The sequence below is a fragment of the Osmerus eperlanus genome, chromosome 28 (assembly GCF_963692335.1).
Source record: "Osmerus eperlanus chromosome 28, fOsmEpe2.1, whole genome shotgun sequence".
Lineage (NCBI taxonomy): Eukaryota > Metazoa > Chordata > Actinopteri > Osmeriformes > Osmeridae > Osmerus > Osmerus eperlanus.
In genome coordinates, this window is record NC_085045.1 from 2,030,849 (window position 1) to 2,049,232 (window position 18,384).

Below are 18,384 nucleotides of genomic sequence, written 5' to 3' on the forward strand. Positions count from 1 at the left end.
TTTTTGATTTGTGTGTGTAGCAGACCTAATGGTCTGTAGCCTGCTCGTCACTGTTTACAACCGTTACTTAGCAACGATGGTTCGTGTGTCGATGGTCAGTGAGCAGCCGGGAGCGACTGTAGACATGCTATTCTGAAATATTTAATTTAGGAATAAGTTTAGCCTTTCTACCAAAAGTACTGAATACAGTGAACGGTTGGAGGTTTGGGAAATGGGCAGCACTCGTATATCCAAGCAGTTACCTCCGCTAATTGACCCGACGCAGGCACCTGTTGCATTCGGCAACAGAGCCCTTCCGCGACTCTCCATGGAGCTGCAGGACCCTCATCTGTACATCCGACAACGGGCTCTAACAGCACTTTGTGACTTAGTTCATGATCCAGAGAGGGCTTACGAAGCCATCCATAACGGTAATGTATATTTATTTAGGCTTTGCCTAGATAATTACGATGAGTAGAAATTTGCTACAAAAACTATCTGTAGGCTATATTTTCGTAGAGAGTCTAGATAACTATACTGGCAAGAGATAATTCCAATATTCCGTGAATAAGTATAGCCTAAAGTTATTTTCGAGTCTAATGAACTGGCTACGCATTCGCTCAAATGAAATTAACTTCGGCTACCTGAATTAAAAGTGGGGATGGTGCTCTCAACAACCTGTGTTATGTGTAACATTCTTTCTTCATGACAACATTACCATCTTATTTTGTTCCAGGCTGTTTGGAGATACTGAAAGGGTTGCTGAAAGACAAGGACAGCTCAGTGAGAATTAAAACCACAGAAGTACTCTACCTCATGGCTTCCCATAATGTGGGAAGGTGAGTGACATTATTTTCAACATTTGTAATCATTCAGGGTACCATCAAAGACTTAGTTGCTGGTTCAGCCAAGTCAACAAGGCGTATTCTCGGTCTCCTACCATCCTTAAAACAGTAGGTGGCAGCCTAATACAGTGTGGTGTTGAAAGGGATTACATGTGGCCTTTGTGTAAGTGTGCAAGTGTGTCGTTCTCTGTGTGTGTCTCTCCAGAGAAGCCTTCCTGAAGTTGAACGTGTTAGACCCACTCTCTGACCTACTGGATGAGCCTGTGGTCACCTGTCGTAAGAACATGCACACGGCCCTCAAGATAATGGCTGAGTTTCCGGCAGGTATCTGTGACATATATATTACTCTGAAAATCATCTGGGGGGTATTCCATCAATGTCGCAAACTAAATCTGTGCTTACACAAACCGAAACCTCAACCTCATAAACGTCAACTCGGACTTAAGCCTGAAGCTGTTACATTAACGCTCTGTTACACACAGTCAGAGGGGTGTCCGGGCGTCCAGGGGGTCCAGGGGGGTCCAGGGGGTCCAGGGGGTCCAGGGGCGTCCAGGGGGTCCAGGGGCGTCCAGGGGGTCCAGGGGCGTCCAGGGGGTCCAGGGGCGTCCAGGGGGTCCAGGGGCGTCCAGGGGGTCCAGGGGCGTCCAGGGGGTCCAGGGGCGTCCAGGGGGTCCAGGGGCGTCCAGGGGGTCCAGGGTCACATATTCTGACGACAGCTATCAAAATATGTGACCTCTTGTGCCTAGGTATTTTTTGAAAGGTTGAAAACCTTTTTTTGTTGTGTGTGAATATTTTTTTTTTTATCAGCTATCAAAATATGTGATATATATATTTTTTTTTTACATTTAAATAATTGGAAGAATTTTTTTTTCTTCTATCTGACACACAGCTATCAAAATATGTGACCTCTTGTGCCAAGACACTGTGTGTGTGTGTGCCTATGACTGTGTTTAACGCTGTGTGTGTTCCAGGCGCAGCCCACATGGTGTCTCTGGGCCTGGTCCCCAGGCTGGTAATGAAGCTGCCAGCTGAGCAGGAGGAGATCCGAGCCCTGATCCTGGCCACACTCAGCTCCTGTGTGAGGGTGGATGCCCTGCCGGCCCTGGCCAGCAACGGGGTCTCGGTCCTGGGAGAGCAGCTCTCTCACCCCTCCCCAGACATCCGCAGGGAAGCCGCTTCAGCCATGATGGGCATCAGGTCAGCTTCTCTGTCGTAGCCCGCTGAGCTAAAGCCAAGGCTGATACAACTTGCAGATACAGTCAAATACGATGACTGCACATAGTGTTGTGATTCCAGTTAAACAGTACCAGCCATGCTAAATCATATCATCAACAAATCAGTATTTATTCTGAACACACTGTACCTGTCCTCTCCACTCTGTTCTCTCCCACACACCCCGCACCCCTCCACCCGCCAGTGTCCCGCCCGAGGGGAAGCACAAGGTGTGTGAGGAGGGGGTACTTCCTCTGCTGGTCACGCTGCTGTCGGACAGCGACCCCGGCGTCACCGCCAGCGCTGCTGGGACCATCATGAACACCTCTGTCATATCTAAAGGTGCACACACCTACTCTCCACTGTCATAGCGTCATTTAGCAGAGGTTTCCCTCTCCCATACACCTGTCCTACCTTCTCACCCCCCTCCCCACGCCCTACTATCTACCCCCTGTCTTCTACCACCACCCCCCTGACCTCTGCCCCCTGCTACAATTCCTTGTCTTCTACAAGCCTCCCCCCACCTGTGTTCCCTGATAACTACCCCATCTGATACACCCCCCGCACCTCTGCCCACTCTTATCTACCCCGTCTTCTATAACCCCACCCCATCTCCTCCCCCATCCCCTTCCACTACCCCCTGCCTTATGCACCCCCTGCCCCTCCCTTTCCCCAACAGGGAAGTACCAGGCCCTGAAGGCAGGTGCCCTCCCCCCGCTCCTGGCCCTGGTGGGCAGCGAGGACTTGGCGGTGTGTGCCAACGCCTTGCGGGCCCTGACGGTGCTGGCGGAGGCCCCACACGCTCGGACGGAGCTGCTGGAGCACGTGCCCCTCCTGGAAACACGCCTCAGTCACCCCGCAGACATCATACGCCGTGCCGCGCAAACCGCCATCAGTGTGGTGTCCTGGACCCCCTGAGAGGCACGAGGACACACACACATCTCCTGGACACGCTACAAGAGCTGGAGGGGTGACACACACACACACATACACACACACGTGGACATCCTGTGTACACAGACTCGGAGGAATGGAGACAAGCTGCTCCCTTCCCCTGTTTCTCCATCTTTCTCAGTTCTCTTTATTCCTCTCTCCTCCATATCACCCTTGTCTGTCACTCTGTTTCTCACCATCCACTCCTCTCTCGCTCCCCCTGTAAGTCTACTTCATTGCTTTTCTCTCACACACACTTACAGAAGTGCATCTCTGCCGCTTTGGTGCACACACATGCATACGCAAGCGCCACACAATTTATTGTTTATCTTTGTGATCAGTGTCAGGTTTATGCAAATAAACTCATGAAAGAAAATTACATGTCTACATATTTATCCTCTATCTCCATCCCCTTCTCCACCCACAGTTTCATCCATCCATCACCCCCCTGCCGCCCCCCCTCCTGTATGTAAGGCATCTTTGTCACCGTGGTGATCTAAGAACACAGAACACATTGATTTACTACAGCAGTTGTATGGTACCATGCCATTTAGTCTATTAAACACTCACTCACACTTAAAATGTTATGCTGGATTTACTAGGTAATAAAAAAAAACACTAGTTTAAGTGACATAATCAAGTACTTCACCAAATGTCTTTTAAATGACATGGCTGTGTGGAACCACTTGATATAACATTTTTAAGGAAATCCAGCATACTATTTTTTGGAGCACAGTGCTACATGACCTGTCAGTTCGCTTGTCACCGGTATAAAAGATAGATAAAGATTTTGTATGTTTTCCAGGTTACTCGGCCATCTGGAATACGAGTACCGCACCATAATGTTATATCTTGATGCCTGAAGCAAGTGAAATCAAACAATGATCTTTGCTCTGATCTAAAAGTAGCTTTAGGGCAAATATCTGTCTTTCAAGGTCCTATTTCTAAAGCTGAAACGTTTGACCGCTCTCATTAAATGGGTATTTTGTTTAGAACCACTAGAATTAGGGTCAGCTGCAGCACAGGGCGTTTTGAAAGTAGTCTTTAACTGGCAAGCAATCCAAACGCGATATAACATGTAGCTGGTTTTCATCAAGCCACGGCCACATTGTTATCCGTTATCATGAGGCTAATGATGATAAGGTTGTCTCTTATAGCCTGCTAATCATGCCATTACCCACCATATTTAACAACCAGCTGAGTCCATCCATAGCTTCAGATGCAATTGTTTCTGTCATTGCCTACATGAGTTGGGAGAACAAGCTGAATTCACACGTTTTTATTCGTAGCTAACAGTTGTACACATTTTAAAACATGGGCTACATTCTCTTTCCTTAACAATAAACGACTATGAGGAGCATGCCAGCATCTGAAGCGATAGAATACTGCGCTGTCACGTTTGTGTGGTGAGCGGCAAATTCCCCCTCCAGGGCGTTGGATTGGCCCAGCGGCGCGGGGGGCAGCAACGCACAGAAACACATTGCTGCTTTCAGCAGAGGTGTAGGTCAGTCCCGCTGCAACGAACAGCGCAGGTGGATGTACACTAACAACCGGCTCACATAATTCTCGATCTCGTTGGTTGTTTGTTTAGTTTTTCCTTTGCTTCGTTATCATTTCAGGGAAGTGTAGAGTGGAAAAGGAAAGCCTAGTGTGGTCTTCAATTCACTGGCTGAAGACGGATTCGTTTAGGAACATTCCAGGTAAGCTTTATGCGGTCAGTACACCAGTTTACACATCAACTGTTCGCATAATTTTAGGCTATAAAAAAGATCAAGTTATCATTGGTAGGGTTACATTTAAGACAGGATGCAGCCACCGACCTTGTCTTGGCTGGGATGATGATGGTGGTGCCCAGACTAGACAGGGATTAACCAGCTGCGATGCTGATGCTGCCAGTCAACCATAAACGATTAAGGACGTTACTTTCATTACTGTCATCAAAATCGGTTATAGAAGCGTTATTTGATACGATTTTTGCACAGAAAACGTGATTAACTGTCGATAAAAAAGTCGATATGTTTTGTGTGCTGTGAATGATGGATTAACGCAAAGCTTTTACATAACGTCGCTGCCGGTTGATGCGGCGGGACAGGTCCGGTACCCCCGTATAGCCGCTTGTCAAGGCGAAAACCTAACGAAACAACCAGAGCGTCACGTTTTCTCCACCACTCCTATTCCCACTTCTATCTTTATCATCACATCCACATCAATGCAGACCGAGTCCTTTTATATCTGTAGGATCTGTGATCTTTCAGACATCTGAACACAATATCACTCCCGCTGTCATATGATCTTAATGCATAGTTTTGAAATATTTTGAGGCCTGAATTCTATTAGTATCTGTCATTTATTGATTCAATCATTATTTATTTTCAGGCAGTGGTGATTTGGGATTCAGGGTTGCACACCATTGGGTTGTAATCATTTCTTAATGGTGATCATTCTAACATTGGTAAATATATACACCAGTGTGGCCTGTTCATCTGTCATTGTGAACATATGGAAAAATACAAGGATTACGCTGGAAACCAACCTGCTGGGGGGATATAATCTGAGCTAATCTATCATATCACTGATTTAATTCAAGCAGGTCTGTGAACATATATATTGCTACTTCAATCTGCGACCAAAAAACCCCCAGGGCTAATGACTGTTGAGTCAATTGGTTGTCATAAGAGCTCTCCTGTCTGAAGCAAAAATCATTGGGGATTGAAAACTTAACCAAACATCAGGTTACATAATGAGCATTAATGACCCCCAGATGAATTATTCCTGGATAAAAGTAGTATATGGTTTTACATACTACGTCTTGACCTGACCTGAGAGATTTACTGGTTTATTTTAAAACGTGACTCAACCTCCTCTTTCTTACTTGTTATATAAACAGGGAACGGTAGTGTTGTGAGATGGCGTCATGTTGACAGACTGAGAGGGGTAAGGTAGTGTTGCTTGTAAGCTTGAAGAATCCCATCTTCCCTTGACAATATTTATCAATGTCAAAATCTTTACCTGAACCAAGCTGAAGATCTTACATTGATAGGACAGCCAAAATACTTCTCTGTTCTTCAGTCATAGAATGTATCGACGAGCACCCTGGAAAAAGAGTTCAGCTGCTTCAATCTGTCTGCCCATGTGGTTTAAGGCTAATGAGCCACCATGTTAATTGCTGACGGTGCTGGCACAGTTTTAAGAAAGGGAAGTCTTAACCCTGTACTTATGTCTCCCAGTGCTACCAGCTAGTCCCTACAAAGCCCCTAACCTCCTTAACCTCCAGCACAAAGGGGACTACGGAGAGAGATTGTAGGAGAATCGGAATTTGTTAATGTGGTGAAGACTTAATGTTGTTTGCGAGACCATGGACTTGACCGCAACAAGGTTGTAAAATAGTGCTGAACGGAAGAAACAAACGAACGGTTCTGTCGGTTTGTCAAAGCGCTGTAAATGACTCTAGATTGTTCTCCAGCTGTTGCGCTTCAGTGTTTGAGTCAGGCTGTGTGTTTGTCACTGGGGTGGTTTGTCACAAGCCTGACAATCACTACGATATCCATCCTCACACCAAGACGACAGACAAACCCGCTGTCTGTGGCTTACCACATACTGCAGCTGAAATCTAATGACGATATTTAATTTACTGTTGACCAAGCCATGCTCTTGATGTTAAAAACAACTAGGTAAACCCATAATCCTTGTTTTTCATTGTTGAAGTTAAAGATATGGATCCGAAAAGAGGAGAGGAGAAGAGTGGAGTAAAAAGGAGAAGGGTTTGGGTTGAGTTTTGAAGGGTGTTGTGGGGGTGGTGGAGGGGGGGGGGGGTGGTGGGGTGGAGGGGGGGGGTGGAGGGGGGGGGTGGTGGGGTGGAGGGGGGGGGGTAGCTCGTAGAGGAATGGTGGGACAAAGCTGCGCCTCTGTGACAGATGGGACCAGAGACGGAGGGATGGAGAGTGAGAGAGGAAGGGAGAGAGTGGAGAGAGAGGCATAGGAGGAGGAGGGGCGACTGGTGGCACAGAAATAACCCACTGGGCCTGTGTGTGTGTGTCTCTTCAAGTGCCCATGTGCGCAATTGTGTGTATGTTTACATAGAAAGCCTGTGTGTGTGCTTGTGTGTGCGTGTGTGTCCTATACAACCTATTTCCTCTTTTTTTTAAGTTTCCTTTGCCTCATCTGAATAGTGTTGATCTTGCCTGTATCTCACAGTATGCAGAGCAGTCTCAGAGGCAGGTTGTTGTGGCCTATAAGAGGGGGGATCGGTGGGGGGGGGGGGTGACGTAGCTGGATGTGCCTCGGCCTGGAACCTTATCTCGGGGTGCAGGTGTGGCATGCAGGGACCATGTGTCAAACCGACGAGGGAAAGAGGCCAGGAAGAGGCGCTGGGAAGTCACAGCAGCCAATCAGAGCAGCCGTTGCCTCGGTGACGCCAGTGTCAGGCTGTCTGGGTGTGGTCTGGTTGTGTTGGGCTGAGATAAGTGTGTTTCTAATGAGGCCGTTTGACAAAAAGCACACCAACATAGACACACACAGGCATACAGTACACACACACATATACACACTGCTACACGTGATTTCCTTGTTCTTGTAACATGCGTTGGTTTGTATTTAGACCTGACTGTGTAGACTGCAGAAGGCTTCCCCATTTATCTTTTCATGTGAAATGCATCACTAACTCAGTTGCTAGGTAATCGTAATGGTTTGTGAATGATCATACTGTCCCCAGGACAGTGGCTGACTCATGTCGGAATGAATCTCATGGAGTGAGTCAGCATTTGGACCCTGGAGAATTATATCTGTGCCCCATATAAGTGACGTTGCTGCTGAAACTCACTGCAGCACGGGAGGCATCGGTTTCTTTGGAGCTGAATTGGAACTGTAGTGTATTCATTTACAGCACTGCCCGGGGAAACGTCCTGTTCAAACGCTAAATGTGTAAAACGTAGCACTGTTTCTGACAGAGACATCACAGCGACCATGAAGATGGAACCGATGTTTCTGCTTCTGAGTGTCATGTGACTGGATTCTTAGTGTCATGCGACTTGGGTTCTGACTGTTCTAGATGCATCCATGCCTGTGTCTCCTCTGCTGCTCATGTCAACTACAGTCTGCTGAGATACCAGGACCGGAGAAGGAGAGAGATTTAGAGAGAAGAGGAGAGAGATCTTCTACAAAATAGATTGTAGAAGAGATAGAAAGAGATACTGGACAGAAGAGGAGAGAAAGACAGGAGAGAGTGACTGGAGAGAGAGAGAGGGGGACAGAGAGGGAGAGGGCAGAGACAGACTCGTGTTCAGGATCATTCCTGAGACTCTTATACACTGGATGCTACACGTTCACTCATCGCGGCGACTGAACTGAAAACAAATCGGTTCCTCCTATCGTAGCTGTGTTTTAGAGACCCTCTGGCTGTGTCTTCCAGGCCTCCTTGCTCAGCGGCCTTTGTAAAAGGAGGACGTAAAACCCACTGAGTGTTATTAAGAACCCCCCTGGTGGGTTCAGCCCTTCCAGAGAACCACATAATAGAAACAAGGTCATAAACCAGCGAGCCGGTCGCCCTCCGTTCTTCTCCGTGCCCTTCTTCTGCTCCGACACTGTTTAGCATGAATGGGGTTAGTCAGCAGAAATAAAGCTAGCATAGACAGTGACAGAGGACTTGGAGGGAGACCTTACCCAGCCGGCGCTCAGGCCACGGTCTAAAGCTCCGGAACCAGGCCCCACAAACCCAGACACTAGGCCCAGTCCTAGCCCTCCAACCCCAGCACCAGCCCACCAGCCCACCATCTCCCCAGTTATAACCCCAGCACAGGGCCGGGACTGGCAGTTAATCACAGTAATGTGCAGCTGCAGAGTAAAGACAAAGGGCAGGGATTAATTCCACGGCTGGTTGCTGGAGGCAGCGGGGTGAAAGGTCGGTGATGGCCGGGATGGTGCTGGTGCAGATCTGTGGGAGGCTGGCTAGGAGGAACATAGGATGGAGGGTGTTTCCAAATCCTCCGGTTTAGCAGTTGTTTGTCAGTGGTTTGTCTCGTTCCCTTGCTTGGTTATCGTGGTGTTGCTATGTGATGTTACTAAACAAAAGGCACTTTGAAAAACGGTGACTACAAGAGGTGCACAGCCATGTAGAAAATGGTAGTATTTATGTGCCTATTGTTTCGTGCCTTTTAAGGGTGAGTTGAGTGGCTGGATGCACTATTTTGCTTGGCTGCTTTGCGATTTGTCTAATGGCTCCGTAAGGAATGTTGGAATCCAAACAAATACATTCCACATTCTATATGATACCCGTGAAGGATTTTGAGTAACTCTCTCAGCATTGTAAGGCGTACAATGTGTCGTGCTTGGTCACATCGCGCTACATTCTTCAACTCGGGTTTGTGTGCATTGTAAACTACAGTCTCATTCTGAGTTCTGTTCAGAGAGGCATGAATATTCCACATTCTCTGGCAAGACAATGTTAGCAGGTTCGAAACTCTATGAGTCAGGCAACAGTCCATGCACACATATGACTCTGCACACTCTCACACACATACACACACACATACATACTCACATTCTCACACACACCCACACACACATACATGGAGAGAACTGACACCCTGTAAATGCCTGGCTCAGCCCACACACTCCACAGCTCTCTCTTCTGCACACACATACGTCCAAATTTAGAAGATATTAGACATGAAAATGTTTTAATTTTGCAGGCGCTTTTATCCAAAGAAATGTACAGGGGGGATTTGAACCGGCATATTCTTGATCAGACGTCAAATGCTATAGCTGAGCTACACCCTTCTCAGTGTGTATGAACTCACAGACATGGAACTCACGGCATTAAAAAGAGCTGTATAATATAGGCCCGTGAGGTTAGGACAGAGAGTAGCCACTGGGAAGGGTCAGAGAAGGAGAGATCAAGCTGAGTAAACTAGAACCCAGGTATCGATCCATCCTGAACATTTAGTCTGAAACAGGACCCACCTCAAGGGCAAACGTTATTCAACACCAACTCTCAATCTCCCATAGGTTCTCCAGTCCAGAACCATCTATGTAAACAGACCGCTGAAGGTCTGACTTAACTCGTCATATGTGGCGCCCCAGTGGCTCACTGGTTAAGTGTGCACACCATGTAGGCCTTACCACAGGGGCGCGGGTTTGAATCCAGCCTGGGCCACTTCCTACATATCCTTCTCTCTCTCCATTACATTCCCTGTCTCTCTTCCCAAGAGAGAATTGAGATTTTTCTCTTTACCAATATTTATTGTCCTCTAACTACACGACCGAGGCAGCGCTTGTGACTCGTTGCCACGGGTTTGAATCCAGCCTGGGCCACTTCCTACATATCCTTCTCTCTCTCCATTACATTCCCTGTCTCTCTTCCCAAGAGAGAATTGAGATTTTTCTCTTTACCAATATTTATTGTCCTCTAACTACACGACCGAGGCAGCGCTTGTGACTCGTTGCCAACAGCAACACCACAGTGACAATGACGATGTTTGCTAGAGAGCATTCATTCCCTCACATCTCTCGTTTTTCCAAGCTGAACCCGGGCATGCAGCGATGTTCCCAGCGTGGTCGTCTGCCCTGACAGTCCAGACGTGGTTCCTTTCTCTCAGAACGTTGGGGAACCCCTCGCTGTGATTGGGTTGTCACGCAGAGCCGCATCGCTTTACACCATGCTGTGCAGCTGTTTACACTGTGATGCCAGGTTGTGTGTTGTGTGCAGCCTTCTGGGGGAGAGAGAGAGAGACGGAGAGAGAGAGAGAGAGAGGGAGAGGGAGAGGGAGAGGGAGAGGGAGGAAGGGAAAGAGAGAGAGAGAGCTACTGTTCACCATGTCCCAGGTGACAGAGACGTGTTAGGATGTGAATAATTTATTCACTGGTGCTGCCGAGCCTGAACATGAATCAATACCTTGACGATGGGCTGTCGGGGGGGTGTATGGGGGGGTCTCCCTTTTCACCTCCCCCCCCACACACCCTCCTAGGGGGAGACCAGACCTGGGTCTGGACAAGGAGTCACCATGGAGACACCGGGGGCTGGGTTAGAATGTCTAATAAAATTGATTCAGTGTGTGGGTATGTGTAAATGTATCTGTGTGAGTCTGTTCCTAAATGTGAGCGTGTTTGTGAGAGTGTGTGTTTCTAAGTGCAAGTGTTTGTGTGTAAGTTTGTGTTCTTCTTGTGTGTTGTGTTATTGTGTTGAACGCTGTGTCTAACCAGGCTGCTTTTGTGTTGCAGATTGGGGCTCAGGGTGCGAAACCCAAGAGAGAAGGAGATGATTCCTCTTACTGTGTGAGGTAAGACTACTGCTGCCTGACCAGACAAACCAGAGATGGAGAAATAGATAAAGAACAGAGAGAGAGATATAGAGAGAGAGAGAGAGAGAGAGAGAGAGAGAGAGAGAGAGAGAGAGAGAGAGAGAGAGAGAGAGAGAGAGAGAGAGAGAGAGAGAGAGAGAGAGAGAGAGAGAGAGAGAGAGAGAGAGAGAGAGAGAGAGAGAGAGAGAGAGAGAGAGAGAGAGAGAGAGAGAGAGAGAGAGAGAGAGAGAGGGAAGGAAGGAAGGAAAGATCGAAAGAGGTAGAGAAGAGTGAAAGAGAGATGAAGGAGGGGGAAGGTTCTTATTTCAGGGATGAAGAGACTATTGATCTCTGGCTGAAGAACCTGCCAGTTTTAATGGTCTTAATCATAATCCACATACACTTACAGCAACACTTACATCAACCATGAACTTCTGATTACGCCACAGGCATAAATCGTATCAAATACTCATGACAAATGGAAGAAATAACATATTTGTGATCATTCATTCTTGCATATATCGATTATAGGGCCAAAGGAGAAGCTAGGGAGCAAACTGCACCCTAATTCTCAGAATACAGGAATCGAGCTGAATTTAACGATCTTTTAGATGTTATTGTTATGGTATCTGTGAAGAAGACATCAGTTTACAGTATGTAAACAAGGAACAACAAGACTTGTGAGACACTTTTCTTGACTATTCTCTGTATCAGATAGATTTTTAGGGGGTTGTGTGTTGCCTTGTACCAGTAAAACCAGGCTCACATTGTGTAGACAACCAGAGCAGGCATTAAGATGTGGACCATATGGTCCAAATATCAGATTTGTATCACCAGATTAGTCTGGTGATACATATTCTCTTCCCTGATCCTTTTAATGGTCACATACACACACACACACACACATCAAACGAACATAACATACCCAATGCGTCATCCCAAACATTGCAGACTGGCAATGTTAGTCAGTCTGGAAACCTGTGTGTTTCTTTTCAGTAAGCTGACAAAGGCCTGCCAGCCCTAGAATAAGTCCTTTGTGACAGAGCAAAGCAGGACACACAATGCAGAGGTGTTGGTAGCTGGACTGGCTGCCAGGCTGATGGTTCCACAAGCCGCCTAGTCACCCAGCTCTGCACTGGGACACACACCATCTGGGTTAGCCTAACACACTCATTCTACTGTATGTCTATTGTGTTTCCACTGCGTTCAGTTCGATTTGACTCATTCTGGTTTTTATCCCAAAGTGGCGTACAAATTGTTCAGTCGATCTGATCAGATCTCAACACCCTGATGTATGACAGTGTGTGAGAGGTTTTTTTGCTGGTAGCTATGGTGATACTGTGATCTAGGCCGTGGATATCAATGAACAGGGCTTATCTGGAACCTTCCAGAAGCCGGTTGAGTGCCCTTGTTATCAACACGTTTTTGTAGACGTTTCAGATTATGAAGTTGTCGTGAAGTTGTGAACAGTAAAATCTTGTTAATATTGTAATTTCTCTTTCTAACTCTCTCCCGCATTCTCTTTTTCCCTCCTGTAAATCCTGACCCAGGGAAGAGACAATAAAGTCATCGTTTAAGATGATGCCCAAGGTAAGCCACAGCCTGTATTTTCTCGGGCTTATCATGGTTCTCATCCCCTAGCATACTACATGAGGTTGCTGGGCAACAAGCCTCCAGATATAGAATACATTTTTTTCTCTCCTCCTGTCTCATCTCCCTACGAATCCAGCCCTGATTCTCTACGTAGCTCTCACAGCTAATCTCTCTGTCTTACTGGGGTTTTCACACCTCTGACCTGTGTGTGTGTGTGTGTGTGTGTGTGAGCAGCAGCTGGCCAGGACCTCCCCAGGGAGTGTGTGTTCCCTCCGAGGGACCAGTGTCCCGGGGTCCCCAGCGGCCGCCATCGTGGTGAGTCCTGCAGAAATACAATTTACTATTAATCATCATTAATCAACGTGTCTGACGGCAGTATCCGCATAATGGGAGTCAGGTGGCTGAGCGGTGAGGGAGTCGGGCTAGTAATCAGAAGGTTGCCAGTTCGATTCCCAGCCGTGCCAAATGACGTTGTGTCCTTGGGCAAGGCACTTCACCCTACTTGCCTCAGGGGAATGTCCCTGTACTTACTGTAAGTCGCTCTGGATAAGAGCGTCTGCTAAATGACTAAATGTAAATGTAAATGTAATACTGGCTCACATTAAGCCTACCTCTCCTCCCCTCTCCTCCCCACCCCTCATCACCCCTCCTTTCTCCTCTCTCTTCTCCTCCTCTCCTCTCCTCTCTCTCCAGGCCAGGATGGATGATGGGGTGATAGGTTATAAGGACTTGGCAGCCATTCCTAAAGACAAGGCTATCCTGGACATAGAGAGGCCTGACCTGATGATGTATGAGCCCCACTTCCACTACACTCCCATGGAGCGTTCCGAGCTGCCCTGTAGCCGTGAGGTCAGAGGTCACCGAACAGCACAGCGATCACCATGACGATGATGATGTTTAGCACCAGGCAGACTCTCTGGAATAACACCACTGAAGACGGATGACCAAGTAGGAGAGATGTCAACTAACAGTGTTTCCCTCCTTCTCTCTTTCTTTCTTTCTTTCTTTCTTTTCTCTTTCAGAGGTCAATGTCGCCACGCTCCCTCTCTCCCCCTACCTCTCCCGAGGTAGGATGGATGGATGAAGTCAGTGTTTTTTTAATAATATAAAATATATATGTATATATTTACTGTCAAGATCTCATGTAGATTTTGTCTGATGGCTTCTGCGTTCTCTGTTTTCAGACTGTTTTGTACAAGGAGAGGCTGGAGAATCAGTCACCTGGAGGTTCCTCTCCCGGTTCCACCATCCAGACTATTAGATCCTCCTCCACCATTCCTTCCTCCACCTCTAAGACCCCACTGTTGCACTTTCACAGGCCTGGTAAGCTTCTCTTCACTTCTCCTCTACACATCTCTTCTCTTCTTCTCTTCTCCTTCAACTGATTGTCCCTCCTTTTCTTTCCAGGCAACGGCACCAATCTTTATAAGAAGCCACCCATTTACAAACAAGGTATGTCAAGAAAAGCATAGAAAAGCAGCTTAATCTGCCTTGAAACTGATTTAAACCATACACTTAATCACCCTGTTTGCATGTGTGTGTGTGTGTGCACAGAAATCTTAGCCCCTATCCCCCAGGGGAAGCACATAGAGGACCTGATCATCGAGTCCTCAAAATTTCCTGCCGCGCAGCCACCTGATCCCAGCCTGCCCTCAAAGATAGAGACGGACTACTGGCCCTGCCCCCCCTCCCTGGCCGCAGTTGGTACGCCCCACTCTAATAAGATGGTGTCAACGGCAACTGGTCTGATTAATGATGAAGGACAGAGTAGGGGTGGGAGATAGAGCAAAAATAAATGAAGGAGAGAGAGAGAGAGAGAGAGAGAGAGAGAGAGAGAGAGAGAGAGAGAGAGAGAGAGAGAGAGAGAGAGAGAGAGAGAGAGAGAGAGAGAGAGAGAGAGAGAGAGAGAGAGAGAGAGAAGAGTGAACGAGAGATGAAGGAGGGGGAAGGTTCTTATTTCAGGGATGAAGAGACTATTGATCACTGGCTGAAGAACCTGCCAGTTTTAATGGTCTTAATCATGATCCACACACCCTTACAGCAACACTTACATCAACCATGAACGTGTCAGACAAACAACCTGACTCGACCATCCTCTTCCTGTTTTTCCAGAGATAGAATGGAGGAAGAAGGCTGTGTCTCAGAGGAAGGATGGAGAGATGAACGAGGAGGATGAGGAGTACGACGACGGGGACCTGGAGGACGTGTCACCAGGGTTACGCTTGATGCAGACACAGGAGCTGAACAAGGTCAGAGAAACATGGCATGTTGGGGGTCACCTATACTCTCAGACTGTAATTTTACTGAAACATATTCTTTTAGCAGATGCTTTTATCCAAAGAAACATACAGGGGGAATTTGAACCTGCAACCTCTTGATCTGCGGTCAGATACCAAACACTCCACTTTCTCTTTACCAACCCTGCAGATCACCAACAATCTAAGTTTAGAGCTTTAAAGCTCGCAAGTTAGTTCATGTTTTCCACGATCGTGTCCTTACATATACACAGTGTTTCAAATACAGTTACAACAATATACCAGTTCTGCAGCTCACCTATAATAGTGTGTTTTATGTTTATGAGGTAATGTCGAACCATGCAGGTGTGTGTGACAAATGCTGTGACGATAATGTGTGGCATAGTACCCACAATCTGGTGACATGGCACCCACATTCTGGTGGGGTCTGCTTCCAGATCCAGTCCAACCTGGGGAAAATCATCCTGAAGGAGGAGCTGGAGAAGGCTGTTCCCCTCCGCAGGAAAACCCGCTCTCTGCCCGACAGGACACCCCTGCATGCGGGTGAGACACACACACACACACAGTAAAAACACTTATGCACAAACGCATCTCATAGGAGTGGTTGCTGTGAATCTGAGAGTGTGTTTGTGCCCTGATCTCCCGTCTTCACCACCACCAATCGGCTGCCGGTGAAGACGGGACAGACAGATGTTCCACACTTCCGCTCCTCCGCTCCCCTCCTCCGGTTCTTCCACCTACCTCTCTTTCCTCACGTTCTAGTCACTCGTTCCCTGCCCACTCCTCTGCCTCGCCTCTGACTCCATCTTCTCTCCGGCTGCATCTCAGAGCTGTGTGAGAGGCAGAGACCTGCCAGAATCTCTCTTCCCTGTCAAAGCGTTTATCAGTTCATCAGGCTGTTTACTTTAGTGAAAACATCCGCTGTGTACAGTCACATGACCCACCTCTGCGTGGCCCCTAAACCCTCCGTATATCTATCCAACGTTAAAACAAGGAGCTTTGCCGTTTTTAAGCTTAAACAGTCTCATTCATGGCTTTAAATGACTCGCATCTGTCATAGTTCCATCATAGCTGTCCATCCTCCAGGACACTGATGTTTACTGACACTGCCTCACAGGGACGTTTGCTGTCCCTCCGATTACACTCTAGGAGCGATTAACTGTTAGTCCCCAGTGAAAGCAGCACTGCTCTGACCTCTAGTGGTCAGGATGAAGAACTACTACAAGGCCTTGACTTCAGAGCAAAGGCAGTATAACATTTACATTTAGTCATTTAGCAGACTCTCTTATCCAGAGCGACTTACAGTAAGTACAGGGACATTCCCCCGAGGCAAGTAGGGTGAAGTGCCTTGCCCAAGGACACAACGTCATGTGGCATGGCTGGGAATCGAACCAGCGACCTTCTGGTTACTAGCCCGATTCTCTAACCGCTCAGCCACCTGACTCCCTGAGTCTTACATAACACATAACGTGTTATGTGAGGCAGCTGGCATCTCTCTCGTATCTCATATTTGAATATATGTAAATATGAATATGATAATGATGTCAGTCATCAGTGTTCTTTGTTCTGCTTCTCAGGACCGAACGGATCCAGATCTGTCTATTTTCCAGCAACCTCCAGCAGGATTGGTCTCACCAGGGTAGGTAGTGCAGGCTGGACTGCACATACAAACTCACTCTCAGTATCTCTCCCATGTCCCTCTGAGACCCTACAATTCATTTATGTTCAGTATTAGGGATACTCATTTGAGGCTAGTAACTTTTAAATCATATGGCCCTTTGTGTTTATTTATTCTGTCCAATTGTAGAGGACATCCTGGGCTTTCTAATGATTCCACACGTGAACAAGCTGTAGACGCATGACTACAGCGAATAAGAAAACGAACTTTGTGACATTTCTTTTGCTGAAAGCTTGTTTCTTTGACCTGCTTAACGCAAACAAAACAAAGACAGTTCTGACCCTGGTCCTCCTCTGCTCTCCAGCTCCAGTCAGTCGAGTTCTCCTCATCTGACACTGACAAGGGAGAGACAGGTGAGAGAGAGTCTCGTACCCCAGGTACCTCAGGTACCACAGCACAGCCCACCCAGTGTGACCATGGTGTACTGCACGCTGGTCTCTGACACACATTCTCTTGTCTTGTCTCCTCACAGGTCTCCAGGTACCGTAGATATCTGGACCAACACCACATGACCAAAAAACACACTTATTTGTGATTTATTTTTTTCTTTTTTATGATTCCCATGAACCACCGTGTGTATGTGCATGTGTGTGTTTTTATGCAAGTGTGTGTGCGTACATGCGTGTCTTGTCTCACAAATGCGGGTTTGTTGTGTAGAACGGAGAGACCCAGAGCACCAGGATGGACCGAGGGACCTCCTTACCCAGCATGCTGGATGAGAAGGTAATACACACCGTGGTGACTGACTGCTGCCTCACACCTGGCTGTGACAGCAGGCTGCAGACAGCAGGCTGCAGACAGCAGGCTGCAGACAGCAGCCTACAGGTTCATGGGCTGGCGTTGCGTGGCTTGCGATGGGGCGCCAGGCTCATGCTCCAGCTCAGCCTGTGTTGTTGCTTCCTCACCCACCTCTCCAGGTCTACCCCTACGAGATGCTGATGGTGACCCACCGAGGCAGGAGCAAACTGCCCCCCTGCATCGACAGGACCAGGCTGGAGGTAGGATCACACACTTACAGTACACTGTACGCCATCGTGTGCTGTCATGTTGTGCTGTGGATGATTAGTGGCCGGGCCAAAGCTTAGCCGTGATGGTGGTGGACCTGTAGATGTTTGGGCCAGATGTGACCTGAACTCTGTTCCTGCCTGTTCCCACCTGTTCAAACCTGTTCCCACCTGTTCAAACCTGTTCCCACCTGTTCCTTCCTGTTCCTTCCTCCAGAGGCACCTGTCCTCGGAGGAGTTCCTCAGACTCTTTGAGATGCCCATAGAGGAGTTCGACTGCCTCTCCCTCTGGAAGAGGAACGACATGAAGAAGAAGCTCTCCCTCTTCTAGACTACACACCCCACAAGCCACTGCACTTCCCGCAACATCAGACGGAACCCTGAGCGCGACTGTGACCGCCACGGCAACAACAACAACAACGATCCTGAACAAGCGTAGTCATGGAGATCGACGAGCACACAGGCAAACAAAAATGGGTCCCTCACATCAGCGTCCCCCCAGCCCTCATGCTTCACCTGGTCTGTCGCCTTGGTGACAGGCTACAGGTGCACTAACCTGACGACAAGACCCAGGCTGGGGCCCAGGACAGAAAAGGGTACGTGGTCCATTCT

At 47.8% G+C, this 18,384-nt stretch overlaps 3 protein-coding genes across 3 annotated transcripts in view; all 3 read left to right on the forward strand.

The window, feature by feature from the left end:
* Nucleotides 1-98: 98 nt before the first annotated feature.
* Nucleotides 99-3,359, forward strand: rsph14 (radial spoke head 14 homolog). The gene is made up of 6 exons (XM_062454459.1): nt 99-410; nt 716-818; nt 1,030-1,148; nt 1,796-2,021; nt 2,242-2,378; nt 2,716-3,359. The coding sequence occupies exons 1-6, from the start codon at nt 212-214 to the stop codon at nt 2,952-2,954; spliced, it is 1,023 nt and encodes a 340-aa protein (XP_062310443.1). The 5' UTR covers nt 99-211; the 3' UTR covers nt 2,955-3,359.
* Nucleotides 3,360-4,261: 902 nt separating this feature from the next.
* On the forward strand, nt 4,262-18,378 carry LOC134014883 (dematin-like). Its single transcript, XM_062454062.1, has 17 exons — nt 4,262-4,669; nt 11,184-11,242; nt 12,793-12,832; nt 13,070-13,150; nt 13,529-13,684; nt 13,858-13,920; nt 14,020-14,158; nt 14,243-14,287; nt 14,390-14,539; nt 14,948-15,084; nt 15,528-15,633; nt 16,668-16,729; nt 17,073-17,121; nt 17,241-17,254; nt 17,426-17,491; nt 17,686-17,766; nt 17,990-18,378. Exons 3-17 carry the CDS (start codon nt 12,821-12,823, stop codon nt 18,101-18,103), a joined length of 1,275 nt encoding a protein of 424 aa, XP_062310046.1. The 5' UTR covers nt 4,262-4,669; nt 11,184-11,242; nt 12,793-12,820; the 3' UTR covers nt 18,104-18,378.
* si:dkey-220o5.5 (actin filament-associated protein 1-like 2) overlaps nt 18,214-18,384 on the forward strand; it is a 13,717-nt gene continuing 13,546 nt past the window's right edge. The window contains exon 1 of the mRNA XM_062454064.1: nt 18,214-18,304. Coding sequence (XP_062310048.1) covers nt 18,214-18,304 — 91 coding nt within the window. The remainder of the gene's footprint in view (nt 18,305-18,384) is intronic.